At 45.7% G+C, this 19,570-nt stretch overlaps 1 protein-coding gene across 3 annotated transcripts in view; it reads right to left on the bottom strand.

Moving 5' to 3' along the window:
- Positions 1-19,570, bottom strand: part of DELE1 (DAP3 binding cell death enhancer 1) — a 22,644-nt gene extending 3,074 nt beyond the window's left edge. Inside the window, exons 1-12 of one of the 3 annotated variants that reach the window (XM_055811413.1) lie at positions 19,435-19,570; positions 19,197-19,308; positions 18,861-18,981; positions 18,359-18,502; positions 11,755-11,810; positions 10,048-10,141; positions 9,200-9,342; positions 8,283-8,441; positions 7,276-7,368; positions 3,694-3,850; positions 3,181-3,439; positions 3-508 (exon numbers count right to left, since the gene is read on the bottom strand). In XM_055811413.1, the coding sequence (XP_055667388.1) occupies positions 3,189-3,439; positions 3,694-3,850; positions 7,276-7,368; positions 8,283-8,441; positions 9,200-9,342; positions 10,048-10,141; positions 11,755-11,810; positions 18,359-18,502; positions 18,861-18,981; positions 19,197-19,308; positions 19,435-19,541 (1,437 nt within the window). In that variant the 5' untranslated portion in view covers positions 19,542-19,570 and the 3' untranslated portion in view covers positions 3-508; positions 3,181-3,188. Of the gene's footprint in view, positions 1-2; positions 509-3,180; positions 3,440-3,693; positions 3,851-7,275; positions 7,369-8,282; positions 8,442-9,199; positions 9,343-10,047; positions 10,142-11,754; positions 11,811-18,358; positions 18,503-18,860; positions 18,982-19,196; positions 19,309-19,434 lie in introns of those variants that run through there. The other 2 variants (XM_055811412.1, XM_055811414.1) reach the window with 2 other exon arrangements.

Genomic DNA, 19,570 nt, shown 5'->3' with positions numbered 1-19,570 from the left:
TGGCATTTTGTAAAACTCCCCAAAATCAGCACTAGCATCTCTCCTACGGCTGCATTAGGTGCCCACAATATCTTTCTCCACACTCTCTTTTGAGGCCATTGGATTTTGGAGCATAGTCCTTGCCCAGAAGCAGACAACAGATGGCTGGAGCCTGCCAAAGGTAACCTGGGAAAAGGGAAGCGTAAAAACACTGTTTTGCAATATTCAGCCAGAAGCTTCAACCATCTTATGTTTTTTTACTTTGATCTGCATGTATGTGAGCTATAAGACAGTTTTAGGATAATAGCATATGTAGGGAAACAAAGACACAGATATTAGTAACAAAGGAAGAAGCACACAGGTGGTGTTAACCAAGGGGATTTGCACTCACAGAGAACGGATAAGACAACAGTGGCATAAGCATCTGGAGTGCATCTGTAGGCTTACGCAGCAGTGCACGGATGGCAGGTAAGTGCTTCTGGATCGTGCACACATAGGACTCTTCTGTACCATAATTTGTGTCTTCCAACTGTGATACAAAACACCAGAACAAATTTGGGGCATGTGGCAAAGTGGCTGTACAGGTGAGAGAGAGTCGGGCTGTGGGAATGAGGGTAAGCCATCACCTCCGCTGCCAGCAGCGCACAATGTCATTGCTTGCTACAGTGACTACAAAAGCGAGGCTGAGAAGCGACTGCCAGCCCCTCCTCTGCTTGCGTTATCTTCACCATCTTTACATTAAAAATACTGCACTGACTTCACCACAGATACCACCGTTCACAACACAGGTTTCTCCAAAGCTTATCTGCTCCTGGTGGGGCTGCCGCATCAGGTGACTTTTGGGTGATATTTTTGGCTTTCATTTTGCTGTTAAGTTGAAAAAGAACAGGCAGCACAACCCAGCAGATATGATCCTGGAGCATCCCGAGTGTCCTACCTGCGCTCCTTTTCCATACACCTAGAAGTGACAGTGCCCTGCTTTTAGTGTGTACACACACAAACCACAGCAGCATACAATTATACAGATAATTTAAAGCAGAGTAAATGGGAAAGTTATCCCTTTTTGCTGCTCTTGGGACCAAATGACAAAAGCAACAGAGTAAGATTTCCCAGGTAGACTCTTCAATATCCAAAATATCCATTGTTGAATTTGGAGCTTCCAAAGAGCTTTACAGATGACCCCACCTCTGGCAATAAACGACACTGATGGGTTTGCCCGAGCTTGCTTATGCTGCTGCGCTGCTAACAGAAATATCTTGCTGTTTTGTTTCACAAACAAAACAGGCTCTTGCACCAAAACAATGACAATGAGCCAAATTCTAACTGAGTTGCAGCTGTGCTAACCACGAGGGAGGCATATCTATGACTGTGAGGAGATGCAGCCTTATGAGATTCCTCTGCATCTTGGGAACACACAGAGGACAAATACACAGCAAAACCTCACATCTTCCTCTGGAAATTTGCTTTGATGTGCCTGTCAAAGGACAATCTTTACACAAAAATACATTATAATAAGCAGCTTAAAAAGGAGACACATTCTTCTCTCTTGGTTCAACTTCCTGATTCTGCAAACTGCTTTCAGCCCCCCCAACACCTACCCCGTCCTGTCCTGACCAATGTGTAAGCATGCTGTGGATTATCACAGAATAGGAAATCCACCCGAGGAATTTCCTGCTACATGTATCCTGCTTGATAAAGGAAATGGTCTAAGAAAGTTTGGTCTGAGCAGAAAGAGAGACCAGAGTAAGAAGAACAATCAGATGTGTTGAGCTCTGGCTGTGCCCCTCCCTTGCTAAATGGAGACCACAGCAAGTTCAGGATGGGGCCATTGCCTTTGTTTTTCAGAGTCTGATCCACACAAAGCACCAGAGCACCATGGCTACAGGAAGCTGGGCAGTTTGTACAGATGCCCTTGAACCAGTTTAAACTGGTGTGGACAAATGTCTTTTTCCGGATTCAGCTGCCCCAGTGGAAGAAATTATCATACCAGCTGCTTGCCGCTGTCTGCCTGACAGTGGTTACGGCCCGCTGGGAGCATCCCTTATCCACTTCAGCGAAAATGAGCTGGCGTGCTTAGCAAACATGTACAATATAAATTTTGAAGCAAACCTTGCTCATCGTGACTCAAAGGGGTGTACCCATGGGAGCAGCTCGCTGCCAGAGCCGGAGGAAAAATAACTGGGGGCCGAAGGACACTGACAATGGTGCGGGATGGCTGAGGACAGCCATTACTCTCACTAGTACAGGTGGATCCATAAGCAATAGCCCACAAAAAAACTGTGCCCTAATAACCACAATTCACTGTCTTGCTTGCACAGGTTTGAAGGCAGATTAAACTGCCACAACAGCCAGGCAGAGACAAGCTGGTAGCAGAGCTGCTGGGGGAACAGCTAACCTTGAAGTGAGATCAAATTGCCTCAGAGGTGCAGACCAGGCCCATCACAGAGTTACCTGCCTGTCGCAGCACTCTCCAAACCAGCCAGCTGCAACAAGGTCTTTTACCATCTCATACCAACATACTCTTCATGCCAGTCCCTCCGCTGCCTTCTCCTCAGCCAGGGCATGCAGTATCTCTCTTCTCTCTGCTTCTTCCTCCTCCCTCTTCCTTGGCTGCCCAATCACTTCCCAGAACCACCCACAGCTGCACCTTGTCTACATCAGCCAACCCACCGCCCCTGAAGCCAGCCCACAGCTGTATGTTATCAATATTAATTAACCCAGCTTCATTCCTCTACAATTCCCCCTTTTTTTTCCTTTTTAACATTTCATACCTCATGTGTTTACCAATCATTACAAACTTTTTACAAATAAACTTTTCATATAGTCCTCTATAATTCCTCTACACCTGCCAACATCACTATATGGTGGCTTGCAAACCTCACTGGGGGACCATGTGCAAGATGTGCAGGGCTACTGAAATTATAGCCCCAAATCATATCACCGTGGCATGGTGGGAGTCCATACGTAGCTCTGTACAGAAATTAAGGAGCATACAAAACATCCCTGTATTGGAAGGTAGAGGGCTGGATGACACAGTGGCATAGGAGGTATCACAAGGTTTATTCTCAAAACCCTGCTATTTAAAAATGGCTCCTGTTCCATTAACAGAAAGCTTTTTCTTTCCACTCACTGCCAGCCCGTTTCCACCTCCACACAGACTAAGAAGAGCTGCCATCCCTTCTGCCTGCTTGTTTCACTTACCGACTGCTTTAGTAACAGCAGTGGTGGGGCTGCAAGCACTGCAGTTCCGGTGGCATTGCCCTGTTTCCGAGGGCATGTCTCCATCCTGCACCGCCGAGCACCATCATGTGGAGCCCGTCTGCGCTCCAGGAGTGGGGCAGGGCAGATTGTCTTGGCTGGGTGGCGTGGAGGCCTGCAGGCATACACTTAACAGCCCAGAAACAGGGGCTAGAGGAAGAAGTTCTCATTCCAGAAGAGAATGGAGGCTTTGTTCGCACATCTGAAAGTACATTAAAACAAGGTATTAATGACACATCATACGACGGGAACAGCTTCTCCACTTCAGCTCAACTGGAAATAGCTGGTAAGAAGTGGAAGAACTGAAAAGGACAAGTGCTCCCCTTCCCTGCAGTAAAAACGACTCCTTTTGCCATGGCCCTGTGTTACCCTTCCTCTGGCAATGTGGGCCCCACTTTTATGGGGTCACTACTCCGTGCAGTCCCTCACACCCTCTTCCCCCACTGCCCACGGTACCTTCCACCTCCTCTTCTAACACTTGCAGTCTCTCCCAAGCGCTCCTGTTCCCTGCAGCAGCTGACTGTCGGTAGTGGCTCATTGCTTCTGCCAGGTTCTGCTGCACTCCGAGGCCCTTCTCATAGCAAACGCCCACGTGATACCTGCTTTGGGCATCCTAGCCACAGGAGAAAGCACAGCAATGAGCCCCACATGATGGAGAAGTGATGGCAGCATATGAAAGGAGAACAGAGAGTCTTTAACACCTTCTTTAAAGTTTAATGCTCTGTCTTTGGTCCCTCCCTTTAAAGTTTACTCCTCTATCCCTCAGACCTTCAGTAATTTAATCCCTTTCTCTGAGCACTTAGTGAAGCAGAATTTCTTACCAGCTCCTTCCTATTCCTTTCCAATTAAATTTGCTGATTTCCCTTCAACACCCAGGGCTGTGTCACAGGCACAAAAGAACAGCTGTCTCCACAGAGCATCTCGATTGTCTCAGGGGTCAGAGCTAAGAGGATTTGGGCAGCCTTGGCTGCACCCACATCCTGATCACACCCAAACTCTGCGCACGCCCTGTGGACTGCCCTATTACAGTTCACGCAGAAAGACTTGTAAAAACATAACAAACTCCACAGAGGTATTTGCTGCCAAGGGTGGAAGATTCCCCTTGGCAGCATCGGGCCTTCAACACAACAGTGCACCACTATCTTGCTCAGCCCCGCCTAACTATATTCCAGAAGGAATCTCAACCAGCAGAAACGAAGTCAAGCAAAGAAGCACTTAAACTACTCAAATGTAACTGATGAGAATGAACTACAATGTAGAGGATGTCACTGTAGATGGGTCAGCGAAGCCAAATCCAAACCCGTCATATGTTTACATGTCGGCTGGGCACTTTATATTTGCAATCCAATGGGAGGGAGGAAAAGGGTCTCAGACAGTAAGAAAGCAAGATGATGGTCCCGAAGACATTGAAAAGCCCACATGGGTTAGTATTCACACAGACTTTTTCCAGCAAAAAAGCCAGTGACATAAAGAGTAAGACTGCCAGAAACGTGATCTAGACAAGGCTTTGCAAAAAAAAAAAAAAAAAAGAAAAGAAGAAAAAATAAAGAAAGAAAAAAGAAAGAAAATAAAGGAAAAAAGTAAGTAGCAAGTTTTAATAAAGCCATGAGAAAGGAACATATTGCAAGTGTTTCTGTCTGGGATGTAGTTGGTAGAGGAAAGTGAAGAACTCAGTGAGTGGGTGCTTTCGAAAATGTTGCAAGTCTCAGTTTATGACAGCAATAAACTTCTGTAGAGAGGAGATAAACATGTAGAAGGATTGGCACTTCAGATGTGACAAGAGACAGGGTTAAATTAGAAGTATTCCACTAGCTGTCTCTCATATGACGAACACCTCAAAGACAAGACCACAAGGAGAAAAGATCCCCAAATTCACATGTTATAAGTGACTACAATATGCTTTGAAACCTGAAGGTCAGACTCAGCTCACCAACAACACTCTTTAATATGTTTTTTATATTCTATGGTTGCATGCATGAAATAAAGGAGGATAAAAAGCGGTAACCGAAGTAGAATGCAGTTCTCTGAAGCATCATTATGTTTGCAAGAACACTTGTCAGAGTTCCCCCTCAGCTCTAGCACAGAGCAACAACCTGAGCCATGACTTCTTGGGCCTTTTCCCCTTTTTTGGAGCTGTAGCTAAATGGTGCCATCCTTGCTTCACCCATATCCACTATTCTTTTAACCAACTAAACATAAATTCAAACTCCAGGGTAATGGGAAATGCACGTACTCATGGAGCCCTTCTCCCAGCAGAACGCGTGGGGTTCCATCCCAGGGTGCCTACGCACAAGCCTGCCACCAAAGATGAGGCTGTGGCTCCACAGCCAGCATCCAGCGGGAAGCAGAGGTAGGGAACGATTAGGTTCTGAGGACTGTCATGGCTGTGACCAAAACATGCCAAACACTGATCGAGTCAGGGGTGCCCCTGGGACCTGCAGTTACCTGACAGATTTTCTGTTGTTAAGGGCTTACCAGGCATTCTGTAAATGACAATCATCGATTTAATTAGATAATTCATTGTTATATTGTGCAGTATATGCATCGGACATCAGGCTGGAAGAAAGGAGTCAATGATGCAGCTTATGAGAGATCTTTAGCAGATTTGGAATTAAATACTGTATCGTGATGTCTGAGCTGCTGTGGCTAGTCAGGTCTAGTCCCACCAGTGATCTGACAGTGCTTGCATTCTTAAGTGGGTGAAAACTGATATGGCAAAGTTTGCAAGTGATGTAATGTCATTCAGAGTGATCAAATTAATAATAAAGAATTAACCAGAGAAGATCTCAGGGCAACACAATTACAGAGTCAACTTCGTGTTGACAAATGCCAAGTAGCACTTATAGAAAGAAATTTGTGTGTCACTGTGATAGTTCCCTGAAACCACCAAATCACTGCTCGGTGGCAGGCAAAAGGGCAAACGATATTAGGAATTATTGGAAAGAAATACAGAACAAAGCAGAGGATCTCGTTATGTCAGATCCCTGGCATACCTCCATCCTGAGTCAAGTTTCAGTCTAAGCATCTTAAAATGGTCAAAGGAGAATTAGAAAAACAGAGGGAAGACTGACAAGCAAAATGGAACAGCTTAACTATATGGAGAGACTAACTAAACCAGCATTCTGCAGCCTGCAAAAGAAATGACTCAGAGGACAAACTAAAGGGTGACAGAATCAGAAGTATTAGCCAGAAGAAGAGGGAATAGCTATTCATTATTTTCCATTACACAAAAGCTGTGGGAACTGAAGTTAAAATGAACAAGTTCTTCAGAAAAAACTGGCTATTACAATGCAGTGCAAGCTGAAAACAAGTGAACAATGTCACAGTGCTGTAAAGAAACAGAACTGTGGGATGCAGAAACCTGGCTGCAAGACATGGGATGTCGTACTGCTACTCCTCTAAGTGCTGGTAAGGGTTTAGGAGCAGTGCTATGCCAAGATTGTGGCACTGCCCTTCAAAATAATAAGCCTGGGTCACTTGAAGAAAGTGCAAGCAAGGAAATTGTTGGGGATTGAGACAACATGATGTGTGAAGAGCAACTGCGACGACAGAGGAAGGCTGAATTCAAGTATTTACGTATGTTAAAGGTCCCTGCAAAGAACCAGAAACAGTCTTTTCATCCTCTCTATAGAAAGCAAGAAATAATGGGCCAGTTTTGAAGAACAGATTTGAGATAGACACAACAAAGTTCTCAACATGGAAGTAGTGAAAGAGGGTGTAGATGTAGGTGTATAGTGACTGAAGAGGGTGTAGTGCTCCATAATGGGAAACCTGTAAAATTATGTAAGATGAAGATAAGTACTGGTGCCGTAAGAACTACTCCAACCCAACAGAGCTGTTTCTACATTCATGTTTTGCAGGGTCTGTGCACCAGGGCCTGTTTCCTCTCCAAGATGCACCGAGGCTCCACTCTGCTTTCAGACTGTGTGGTAAAACCCTACACTTACTCCCATTTCCAAGAAGCCTTGATATCTGCTACCTGTAACCTGCAATGATCCTAAATTGAGAACAATCAGAGCTTGCAAAGGGATTACTTACGCCATTCTTCGCTGCCAGCAGCAGGTACTTCAGACCTCTCTTCTCCTTAGGTTGCAGCCCCCGCATGTAGAACACTCCAAGATAAGCCTGGGCCTGCCAAAACCCACATGGTACAAATCAGCCAGGATTTTCCCTCTTAATTACTCCTATTCTTTTACTGATTTTGCAAGTTGCTCAGATGCTGGGGTTACTGCGGCAAGACGAGTGTGCTAAGTACCCTGCTTGCTGTAGAGCCTGCTGAGAGAATGGGGGGGCTGTCCTAGAAAAAATCAGTCTGACATGGTAAACATGAAAAATCACATTTGATCTACAGAAGTCCACTATATGTGCAGTGAAGACCACCATACTAACACTCTAAGACCCAGAACATCGTTTCAAACTGCACTGTGGAAGTCAGAGTCAGAGAGTGGCTCCTACTTGTGAGCTGTCCGTAAGACACAGCAGATGCACTTCCTGGAACAGCGTGCTACATGAGATACAGTCACTGCCAGAACGACTGGTATTCGCAACACAAGATGGCACATGCCTAAATGCATCTCCTAAAGAGTGGGAAAGGAGGGCAGGGTACACAGATACTTGCGGATGAATCATCTTGAAAAGTCACAGATACAGAATGAGGATCTATTCTTACTTCAAGCACCTCATGGAAGTTCCTCCACCAATGTGACCTGTACTGTCAGAACTGAGGTGGAACACAGAGCTGCATTTTCAACTGTAGGTCAGTTTTCTTAAGCCAACGGTCTAACCTAGGCACCTAATCTAAGAGCCACATTAAAAAGCCCAACAGGAAAACAGACAACCAACACTGCTGGCACAGTGGGTACCTAGCTACCTCCCATGTGCAGGCAGAGCTGTCTCCCATACACCATCAGGAGTATAAATAAGTTGGAAGAATTTTGCTTCCAGTCCCACGCATGCTGCTTTCTAGGACGTCTTGTGGTTCAAATCCTTTAGACAGGGTTCTCTGCTGGCCCTCTCCTATGAACTCCCATGCTGTGGACACTAACCTCTGTAATCCCGGCCGTTGCAGCCTGCTCCAGGAAAGTCACTGCCTTCTGATGCCCGCCCCACTCATCTTCAGGTCTGTGGCATAAGAGGTATCTAGCGTAGCGGTACTGTGCCATGGGGTGACAGCTGCTGGCGGCACGGTAGTAATAAAAAGCTGCCTGGAAAAAGAGAAACACACTTGCGTGATTCAGGTAATATTTGCCCTCAAACATGGCATGACTCCCCTCTGGCCAGGATAAGCTTAACCTCTCTTGTCTAGATCTATCATAAGCTGCACATGCTTACCCCAGCAGCTCTCCCACACCTCTTCAGCAGAAGAACAGAGATTAACTGAGACAAGTGGACTGCAACTACACAAGAGCCCTCTAACCACCCTGCCTTCTCTAGTCAAAACTCCCCATGCTGAAGGGAGCAGCACTAGATCAACAATACCACAGCTCACCCTGTGCCAATGGGGATCTGCACAATTACTGGAACAAGCCACCTTTGCAGATCTTTCTGGCTACAGAAGGTGCTGCCTATGGCCAACACACACTAGGTGGCAGGCTGTAGTTAAGGTACCCAGACTGGATGGCTCGAGATGTAAAGAAGCTCTCGGATGTGCAGCAGTGTTTTAAATACAGTAACATGACAGGTTTCTCCTTGGTACTCTCCTGGGTGCTAGCAGCACAGACTGTGTACCTACGAGAAGACCTCAGAAGCTATGACAAAGGGGATTTCAGGAGCACATCTCTGAGGGGATCTATGACACTGAAGCCAGCACTGCAAACCCACAGTTTATATTATTTCCAGCATTTTCTAACAAGACTTCAGAGACTGTCACACCCATGCAGAAGGAGAAAAGCGCCTGTGCACCCAACATAACCCACCCTCCTGGTCTGTGCCGCACACATACAACTCCACAAGCCGTGGATACCTTTTCCAAGTCTTTTTCCGTGCCTCTGCCATGCTCGTAACACAGACCCACATTGAACTGGGCTTTGCTGTAACCTCGATCTGCTGCCAGTTTGAAGCAGGTATAGGCTATCCTGTAATGGCCCGCTCTCATACTTTCAATCCCTGAGGAGAACACAATGTAAAAACATGGGAAAAGAAAATGGACAGAATGCAGCCTCAAATGAAGCAACCTCCCCCACAGCTACCAGGCCTTCCTTGGCCCATGCCAGGTGCTCTGGTCCACTTCCAGCTGGCTCACCAACCCTCACTCCACAGGACCAAAGTTTCCATAGCAAAGATGGCAACGCTGCCTTTTAGGAATTTTTCTAGTCTCATTGCAAAGGATCACGGGCTAACGTATGGTTCACACAGAAGTGGCTCACATTTTTAGTACTGCAGCTAGTGGTGTATACAGGGAAGGGACCTTTTTCTTAGATCACTGCATCTTCAGCTCTTCTTAGTGCTGCAATTCTGCAATTGCTTTTTCAGCTCGCCCGGAAGACCAAAATCTCAGATAATAAAAAAAGGATACAAGGATATGACAACTTGTGTTGCAAAAAAGAGAGATGGCTTCGTTTCCAACTACAGATGTCAGGACAACAGTGCAGGCTTCACCCAAGCCTGGATTTAAATATGCTGATATAAATCAGGTGGCAGGATGGGACAAAGGGCAATAAATCTCTCAAAGCACAGTTGAAATTGCTGAAAGGAGGCTTCAGCTTGGGTATATGCCATCTCTGCCTTCACACAAGACCTGCAATGATTTGGAGGTCCTCCAAAAAGAGAAATGTGTGGTTTAAGGACAAAACAAATCCAAGTTCACATTACCGAGGATATTCAATGCAATGGAAATGTCGATCCGGAAAATCTGCTGCAACTGGAAAGCAGCTTCCTCTAAAGGCCCTCGCTGAGCTGGGTCACCCTAAGGAGTTAAAGAAGAAAGCTTTTAAGACAGCAAAAATATACAAACATTACAGGAGATTCTTTCTTGGAAACCAAGCAATGAGACACATTTATACTGTACTATAGTTATCAAGAGGATGATGTAATCTGGTGTCATGTATCCACAAAAAAATCTCCCTGTTCTACACAGCCATCTAGTCAGGGAAGCTGTATGGACATTGCTCGCCCCCGCTGTGGCCAGGGAGCTTGGCGTAGCCTCTCTGACATCATCAGACCTTTCAGAATGTAGCAAATATCTGATACTACTCCTAACTCTCCCCTTCAAAAGTAATGCTAGCCCTTGTTCACTCTCCTGCATCATGTCAACAGCACAAATAGTCTCTGCCAAACACGCACTGACATATTTGTATATGCTTTACACAATTCAAGCTAAGCCCACGCTGTCAGCTTACTGAACACTGCACTCTCCTAATAAAATCCTGCACCGCAGAGACAATGTCTTTTCTTTCTTAGTAATGAACAGCATTTTTTACATTACCACAGCTCTGGGAGGTGGGAGGAGGATTAGCCCGGCCTGAAGCTTTACCTTCCCAGCTTGCGAACAAATTTTGTGCCATCGAGTGGCAGCAGTGCACACTGCACAGGAGCTGAGATGCCTCTGCACTGGGGGAAGTCACGCAGCAAAAATGCCCCTTGTCACCCAGCAGCTCTGCTGCTCAGCCAGCACTCAGAGCTGCTCACAAGAGGGCAAGGCATGGACCAATGCCCCTCTTCTCCCAAGAGCCTCCTGAGGCTTGCTCCACGACTTATGAACGAGCTAGACTCTTCCTACGGCCCTGCAGAAACGGCACCTCCCAGGATGGGAAGCTCGATACTCACCCCCTCAGCAGATCAAGCAAATGCCTTTCTGGTGGGGGAGCATGACACTGCCATGTCAAAGTGAGGAATCCACTCTGTTAAATACTGAATTTACCTTCGCTCTGTTCACTGTGTCCTTGAGCAACTGCTCAGCTGACTGATTTTTAAAATGGGGAATTGTCTGCACCTAAGACTGAATTGCAAGGAATTAGCAGGTTTAATCACAACAAGAACAATAATATAATTTATAGCCTTGTGACTCTCAAGCTGATGTACTCTCTTCAAGCCCAAAGTGTCTTCCTCTCTCTAACAGACAAGAGCAGGTTCTGATTTGCGGCTTTAGGAGTGACACCACCTTCTTCAGTCATGGGTTGTCTGGTAAAAACCAAAATAGCAACAGCATGTAATCACCTAGTGAAAGATTGCACCAAAATGCAAATACCTAAGAACAGACTGGTGCTACTGGAGAGGTGGTTTTTTGTTGGTAGTTTGTTTTTTGGTTGTCCCCCCCCATTTTCTTTTAGTGCTTCTCTACTAGCACCCCTGTCACACAGACACCTTAAAGGACAGGGATATCAGTTTGTAATTCCTGGAACTTTGTTCTGGCTAAAGCACATCACATTTCTCTTCCTCCTGGCCCCTAACTGTGCAGGTTGGAAAACAGTCTTGCGTGTGAGTGGATTGCTCAGGCTGTGCTTGGGGTCACACTGAGACGTCTTCTTGTAGGGAAAGGGCCTCAGGTGCAGACAGAGGGTGCAAAAGATTGAATTGTACCTTTGTGCTGTGGAAGACTGGCCGCAAGCTTGAGCTCTCAGGGATCTGGAACTCCCCTACATTAAAGAAAACCAACCGAACACAAAAAGCAGAGTTAAGCAATGCTATATCTTTACCTCTTCCTCCTCTTCCCATCCTTTCTATCCCATGCTCTTTCCTAGAGGACTGATCACCCACTCAGTCAGGGACATTAAGAACAGAAGGAACACTGACCAGTCTGACCTTTGTTCAAAAGCAACCAAGTGCCACGTGAGTACAGTCCTGTAATCTGCAGCTGGCTAATCCGCCTCCTCCAGAATGGCCCCCAGTCTCGATCTGAAGACACCAAAAGGTAGAGAATCTCCCACTTCTTCTGAAGTTTGTTCCAGCAACTTGTAATCGCTGCTTTAAACCTCTGCTTCATTTCAGATTAAAATACAACTGGTTTCTGCTTCCAGACACTGGCTCTTCTAGCTTTTTTTCTTCTCTACTAAAAAGCCCATCCTCCATTTGAAAGTCCTGATAGGACTAATCAGCCCCTCTTGATTCATGTCTGTGATTCTAAACAGACTGCTGTTCACATCTTTCAACTGAAGTACTTTTCTGCCTGAGTTGATTAATTGTATGACTTTTTGCCACTATCCCTGAATTTTCAACATTGTTATTGAAGTGTGGATCCCCTCACCAGTATCACAGGAAGAGTAAAATTGCCTCCTTACTTGAATTCACAACTGCCTAGTTTGCACGTACCAGAACCGTGCTCCAATTCCCACTGCCCAGGGCATCACACTGAGATCTCACGCTTAGGCACTTGCCTCCCTAGCTCCTTTTCCAGGTAATTTCTTTCCAGGGTACAGTTCTGCTTCTGCAAGGGGGTGATCAGATGTGATACTCTGGCTGCACTGGATGCAGGCTTTAGTTATCGCCCCAATATGACCCACTTGCTCATCACTGCCCTCTTAGATATGCTGGCACAACCACGTGTTCAGCCACTACCTGGCAAGTTTCAATTGGAATTATCTAACGAAAACACCTACAGCAAAATCTATGCCACAGAATGGTGCTGGAAGTGATTACACAGGCATTTATGTCAGCTACTCTAAGAGGATAGTGACCTCCAGCAAAGGGGATGAACAGGCGAGGGCTGACTGAGGCCAATTATTTTTAACCTGAATCACTGTAAGCAGCTGGATCCCACTGGGCACCTAACACCAGGTGCTGAAGCCTGGATCACTTCAAGCCAGTGCTGCTAACACAAGAAGTAGCTGTGCCCTCCCCATGTCTCCCTCACCCCCTCCCAAACAGTGTGGCTGTAGAGCAGGGAGCTAATAGCAGGAAAAAAATTCAGTCCTTTTGGGGGCCCGATTCCCCAGCTCCTGGCACTATATGGCTACACACATACTCATGCTGGCCCAGCGGCAGAAACAAGCGTGCAACAGGCAGGACTGCTTCTTGCGGTGCCTGCACTGTCTCACAATGCACATGAAGCCATGGCCTATGTTCCAGCTGCAGCCTCATTATTCCCAGATAAACAATTCCCCCCTGGCTGTATTGAAATGTGTTTTATCTGAACAAGCCCCACTCACCCAACAAGCAAGATCGCTATGGCAAACATGATTTCTATTCATCATTCCACCAAAAGTAATATAAGCTGTGAATTTATTAGTTATGCTTTACATTTATTTTCAGATCAGGCATAAAATTATCTGATCTTTCTCACTGTAAGGCTCTCTCTTGTTCAGGTATCTCCTCATGATGTAATTAGGTTTTTTGCCATACATACAACAGCAAATCCCATGAAAAAAACCTGACCGTATTAAAAATTCTCCCAGCTACTTGTTTAAACAACAGTAGTACGTTCACGCTTTCAAGAATCTTCACATTTTGCATAGACATCTACTCCCGAGTCAGAGATTCATAATTTACTCAGAAAACATGCTGTAATTTAGACAAACCATTACCCCATGAAAAATAAACAGAAACCAATTCAGCCTGCAGAACGACAGCCCCTCTACCACTGGAAATCCCTCCTTACTTAAATCCCAGTAATCTCCCCAGATTAGAGTTACCATTCCTGGAGAGCATAAGGTCATTTGGAAGAAAACGCAGGCACCAACAGAGCCTGATATCCAGTCCCATCTCCTGAAGAATGAGATAAATGATTTCTCTCGGAACTCACCTTTGAAGCTGGGCAAGACTCAAATCAAAACTCTTCATGAATATCATGATCTTTAAGACTCGCCCGTTTCAGGCACACAATCTAAACACAACACTTAGGCTCCCTCAGCACTAAACAGAGAAATGAAAGCATCCCTTGGTGGCAAAGAATGCCATCCTGCTTCAGCAGAATGAAAGAACCAGCTCAGATAATCTTCAGCCTATTGCTAATTAATACAAGTTCATGCCAACTGTTTATTTCTTATTTCCCAAAGAATGGTCAAGCTTCAGCAGAACTTCATAGGAAATAGGCTCTGAACAAATTTGTTGCTATATGGCACATACAGAACCATGTTCAATTATTCTTACGGTTGTATGTTTAAAGCACACAGAGGCTGGCAACACCACAGTTGGAATTTTCTGTGCAACTTTATTTCTACTTCTTCAAACATACGCTACGATGTAATATGACTATGCATCCTTTTTGCCATGCAATCTTGCAGCTTTCAGTGTACTGGATGCCCAATGCTCACATATTCAGCAGCTAATAAATATTTTGTATTTCCCCACTGTTCATCCTGTACTAATCAAATGTTGCTCAAAGCTAGCTCCAAATGAGGAATTAATAATCTTCTCATAGACAGTCTAGATTGCTCATCCCAAAACATCCAAACGCTTCACAAGAATGAATTCACAACAAGAGCTGGACAAAATCCAGGATTTCTGCCTCATGGAAAATTTTAGTGTTTCCAATTGGTTTCATTGTGCTTTGAAATGAAAACACACTGTTAAAATGTCCGTAATCTCAGAATTGAAATAACGAATTTTACAGTTCTGCCAGGGGTAAAATACAACTCCCCAGGGCAGCATTCAGCTGCTATAACACTGAGACTGGCTGTAATCACCTGCTCATTCACTATATGCCTTTAACTTTTGGCAAAAAAACCTTTGAATGAGGCATGAATTGCATGAAAAAAAATTGGACGCAATCATGCAGCTGAGGACTTACTGATAGTAATATGCAGAATGCTATTTAAAACAACTTCTAAATGATTTTCCTTAAGTTTTCTTTTTAAACACACAGAAAGTAACAGATTCTAGCATACTGTGGTATGTTAAAACTGGAATGGCTCATCTGCAAAGTCGGGATGTTTGGAGCCATCACAAAGATCTTTGCCACTTGAAGTAACAAAGTAGTTGACAGCAATAGCAATTTGTCACTGTACACATAGACCAGCACAAGCAATTCTGGAAATTAACTGAAACACTGAAAGAAAGGGTGAGGACATGGAATTCTCTCTAGAAGGTCCTTTGCCATTGCTGGAAACAACGACCTAGAGAAGTGAAGGTACATTCTGCTCCACTCCCGAGTTCTGGAGGTCTGTTCCCTAATGGCAAGACTTTGCTACCAGATCGCCCCGCGTCATCTGCCAGGCGCCTGTCCTTTCCTTCCTTCTGGTCTCCCCAGCTCCTTGCAATATGCATTCTGATTTAGACAGCCTCATTCTCTTTTGGTAGCTAAACACCAGAAAAGAAAAGAAAAGAAAAGAAAAGAAAAAACCCTAAACCTTAGGCAGCTTTTTCTGCAGAAAGCAAAACATACTCTGAGAGAAAGGCAACACCAAGGCATCACCAAGCTTCACTTTAAAACTTTCCATGGAAAGAATCACAGGACTTCTCACACTACAAAACTATGCACTTTTTTAGACTTTTCAGTGAAAATTACTGAATCTCTTCACCCTGAATTTTCTCAATAAATTCCCATAAAATGAATGCACAGCATAATGTGAGAATGTAACCTGAGGACTTCTGTATTAAGCAAAATCAAATTATTTCTGACATACATTATCTCTGACAACTGACTGATGCTTGGGCAGAAAGGGTAAGGAACAGGGATTATAAAGTCACACTTTTCCTGGCAGAACTTTCCAGCAATCAGCTGTTCTGTGATCTTCTAAGCAGGAGGTTTTGGCTGGACCAATTAAGTCTACACAAATGTGTAATTTTACCTAATCACTTCTTGGCACCCATTTATACTTCTGGCCTGTAGCAGAGTTCTACAATTTACCTGTGCACTGGCCAAACAGGTACCGTCTTTTGCCTTTTTTTCAAACTTGCTACCTGATCGTTTCTGTGCTGCCTATTAATATGTATATTATGAAAAATATTGTCCCTATTCACCTTCCCTCAACACTTTTAATTTCACAGAGCACGAGCACACCCTCTACTGCTTCTTTTTTAAGCTGAAGAGTCAGTCTCTATTTATATGTAATTGTCTCCTTTTCTATGTCATTTTTGTTACTGTCTTTAAGGCAGAGCGTCTTTTCCTTCAGTGTTCAAGATGTGGCTGCATCATAAGACTTACACAAACCTACGATATTGTCTTGTCCTCGGTTCCTTCCTTTACAATAATTAACATTTAATTGGCCTCACTGCTGCTGAGCACTGACTTAACCTTATCAAAAACATATCCACAGTGACTTTAAATGTTCCCTCTGCAATATAATTATTAATTTGATGCTCTTTGTTCTGTATGTGTATTTACAGCCATGCTCCCCTGCGTACAGTAATTTAACCTACCTTGGGATTACCTTGGTTTTAATTCCTGTGCAATCTTTTGCTGTGACTTTCAGATTTGACTGTCCTGAATAATTTTGTACCACTTGCTTCTTCTGCCACCTCACTCGTCACCTCTTTTTTCCAAATCACCACTGACCATGCTGAACAGAACACATTTCAACAAAGGACTTACAGAGGAATCCACCAGTAACGTCTCTCCATTGTGAAAACTATTTCTTGTACTTTAAGGAGCTACTAGCCTAAGAGTACCCCCTCCAACTTCCCTCACATCAGTTTTACTTCTCCAGATAGCTTTGTTTTAGGTCCTGGCTGAAAGGTTTTCAGAAAGCTAAAAGCTGGACGATCTTGCTCCACATGCCTGTTGATTTCTCCAAAGAACTCTTAATAGATTTACAACTCTCTTAAGTCTCTGCAATGTAGCAAGCTGGCCTGAGAAATGGCTTCCTAAATCCTTCTAAGAGCTTTGATTCCTTGATACAGTACAGTCATCCAAGTATCTAACATCTCTAGTCTGTAACACCGTTTCTATCAGAATTACCTTTTCTGCAGTTCTGTGGCTCAAACCACTCGCCCTTTTCAAAACCCAGTGTCCAATTTGTCAGTGTTCTGGTCATACAGCAGATTTGAGCACTGGATTACATATCATCATTAGAGGCTCAGCAATTCATAGCTTCTGAAGAACATCTGAACAAAGAGCATGTGGCCTTAGTGACTTGTCACTGTTCAATTTATCAGTTTGCCTAAAAGCTTTTCCTGTTGACTCTCAGTAGGAAACTGTTTGTCAGACACAGACACACATTAACTCCTGAACATTCCACTGTGCCAACTGAAGGCATCACTGTCTCTACTTATTCCCCACCACTTCTCCCAGAGGTCCATGTCCAGTAATGTGCCAGCAAGGCACTGTGTTTGAGTGCTTCTTAATACGCTCCAGGCAAAAGCAGATGGGTTAAACAGTCTAATTGGCAGTTTAGGTAAATTAACCTGGCTGTTTTCCTGGAGCTAATTAGGAGACATGGAAACAAAATGCTCCATTTGCCAACTGATGGGAATGGTAACCTCTGGCAGGTGATGGGTTTGATAAGCAGTGATGGGCAGTAGCTTACATCAGCACAGAAGAGAGGCAAGAACGGGGAACGCCTCTGACCTTTTCTGTAGCACCTTACATTATCTAGCCAACATCTGTGGGCTGACTTTTTAAGGTGTCTTTTCCAAGCCATGAGCACATGTTGTTCTACCCGCTTCTAACAATTTTCTTGAAGACATTATTAGTGTTTATACATCTAGTGAGTAGCCCTGATGCAGGCTTCATCTGATCTTCCTTGATATGACTTTAAGTTTAATATGTAGGGCATACTTTCCTGGTTAGACTTCAAATTTTTTTGAGTATATCTTTCTATTTTTATAAAACTAATTTTAATAAGGATGTCTTTGATACCTCCTTCTACACTCTTATCTACAGCACAAGCGCTCAGAAATACATTTTCGTCTTCCAGGAAGAAAATAATTCCTTTAGTTTCACACCATGTACACAAGTCTCCCAGATCAATGGTGCAGTATTCTCCTGGATCCTTCTAGCTGCAAACATCTGTCCACAATAAAAAACCCAGAAACTGGATGCTGTAATCAGGTCGCTAAGGCATACCTGTACTGGTAAAGCTGATGTCACCTGCAGTTACAGCACAGGCTCCTCCCTGCCTTCCGATTTTTTCCTCCTGTCTCTGGACTCCTGGTTCATCTCTCTGAAGTTCTGTCTTTCCACTCTAGCCTCTCTTCTCAAGTGTCAATAAATGGCTATACACTTGGCTTCTAGCTTTGCCCTAGGGAAACTCAAGACTCAGAAGTCCTTCTGCCACAAGTATCCTGCCCTGCAGCACATTGTACGTACCTAGTTCTGCCCAGGGCTGGCTCTCTCCCTGCCCTGAGGGGATGCCCGAGGATGAATTCTCTGGTATGACCTCTGGACTTGCTTTCCGCAGGAAGCAGGACCCCAGCTGCTCACTGGGGCAGCTGGTTGAGGCTTCAGTCACCACTGTAATATAGAGCATAAAAGCAGTGTCTGCTTTAGGAGACAACACCAGACTGTATAGCTGCCTGGTATCCTTCTCTGCTCTGACCACAAAGTCAAGCAGAGGGGAAGTTCACGGACCAGAGTCCAGACAGGTAAGGTAAGGGCATGCGGGATGTGAAGTGGGACTGCATCAGATCAGTAAGAAACAGTGAGATTCCCTTGACAGATACCAGCCCTCAGTCTCCCTGGAAAGCTTGAAAGCTGGTTGTCAGCTTCCCACAACAGCTCTCTTCCAGCGTTAGTTAACATATCGTGAGGCAGAAATCCTGTCTGACAGCCGGGCCCTCCCACCACCCCTTCTCAAGCCAGAGCTGCTAACCTGTCTGCTGAGAGGGCAGCGGAGAAAGCCAGGCAGACCTGTGCTCTCTCCTGGCGTCCGGCAGCGATCTCAGCCACGAGATCTGTCTGAGCAGCTGCAGGAGCAGCGCACCGAGCGCTCCCTGAGGAAAAGCAGAGATAAGTCACGGGAAACAGCCCCACTCCCTCCTTCCCTCCCGTCTCCAGGTGGCAGCTTGCCCACAGCTCTGTTTCGGGTCCCCCTCCCACCACAGCTCCCCAGCCTGAGGGCTCCCGCTGCCCCCATCGCCCTTCACACCCCCAGGGCCCTCTGGTGACACCCCGGCCAGGGCCACCGCCCTTGCCTGCCGCTCCTCACCCAGGTGACTGCCTCCAGCACGGAGTAGCGGGGCACCAGGTCGGGCAGGGGCTGCTGCCTTCCTCCTCGCTCCCGGCCATCCCGGGGCCGTCCATCCTGACAGCCGGGCGCTCTGAAACCACCAGAAAACACCAACACCGTGAGGCCAGACGCCAGCCCTCTGCGCCCTTCCCCCCAGGGCCCTGAGGGCCGCGGCACCCCCTGCTCCAGCCGCAGGCCGGCCCCGGGCCGCACTCACCGCTCGGGGCTGGGGCCGCGGCCGTCGGGGGGCCCGGCAGCGCAGGCGGGGCGGGCGGGGGGCGGCCAGCAGCGGCTCAGGCCGCGGCCCAGCAGCAGCCGCCACATCCCGCCCGCGGGACCATAGAGAGGGCGCG

This window comes from Falco peregrinus, chromosome 8, assembly GCF_023634155.1.
Source record: "Falco peregrinus isolate bFalPer1 chromosome 8, bFalPer1.pri, whole genome shotgun sequence".
Lineage (NCBI taxonomy): Eukaryota > Metazoa > Chordata > Aves > Falconiformes > Falconidae > Falco > Falco peregrinus.
This window is presented reverse-complemented; position numbering and strand designations above follow the sequence as displayed.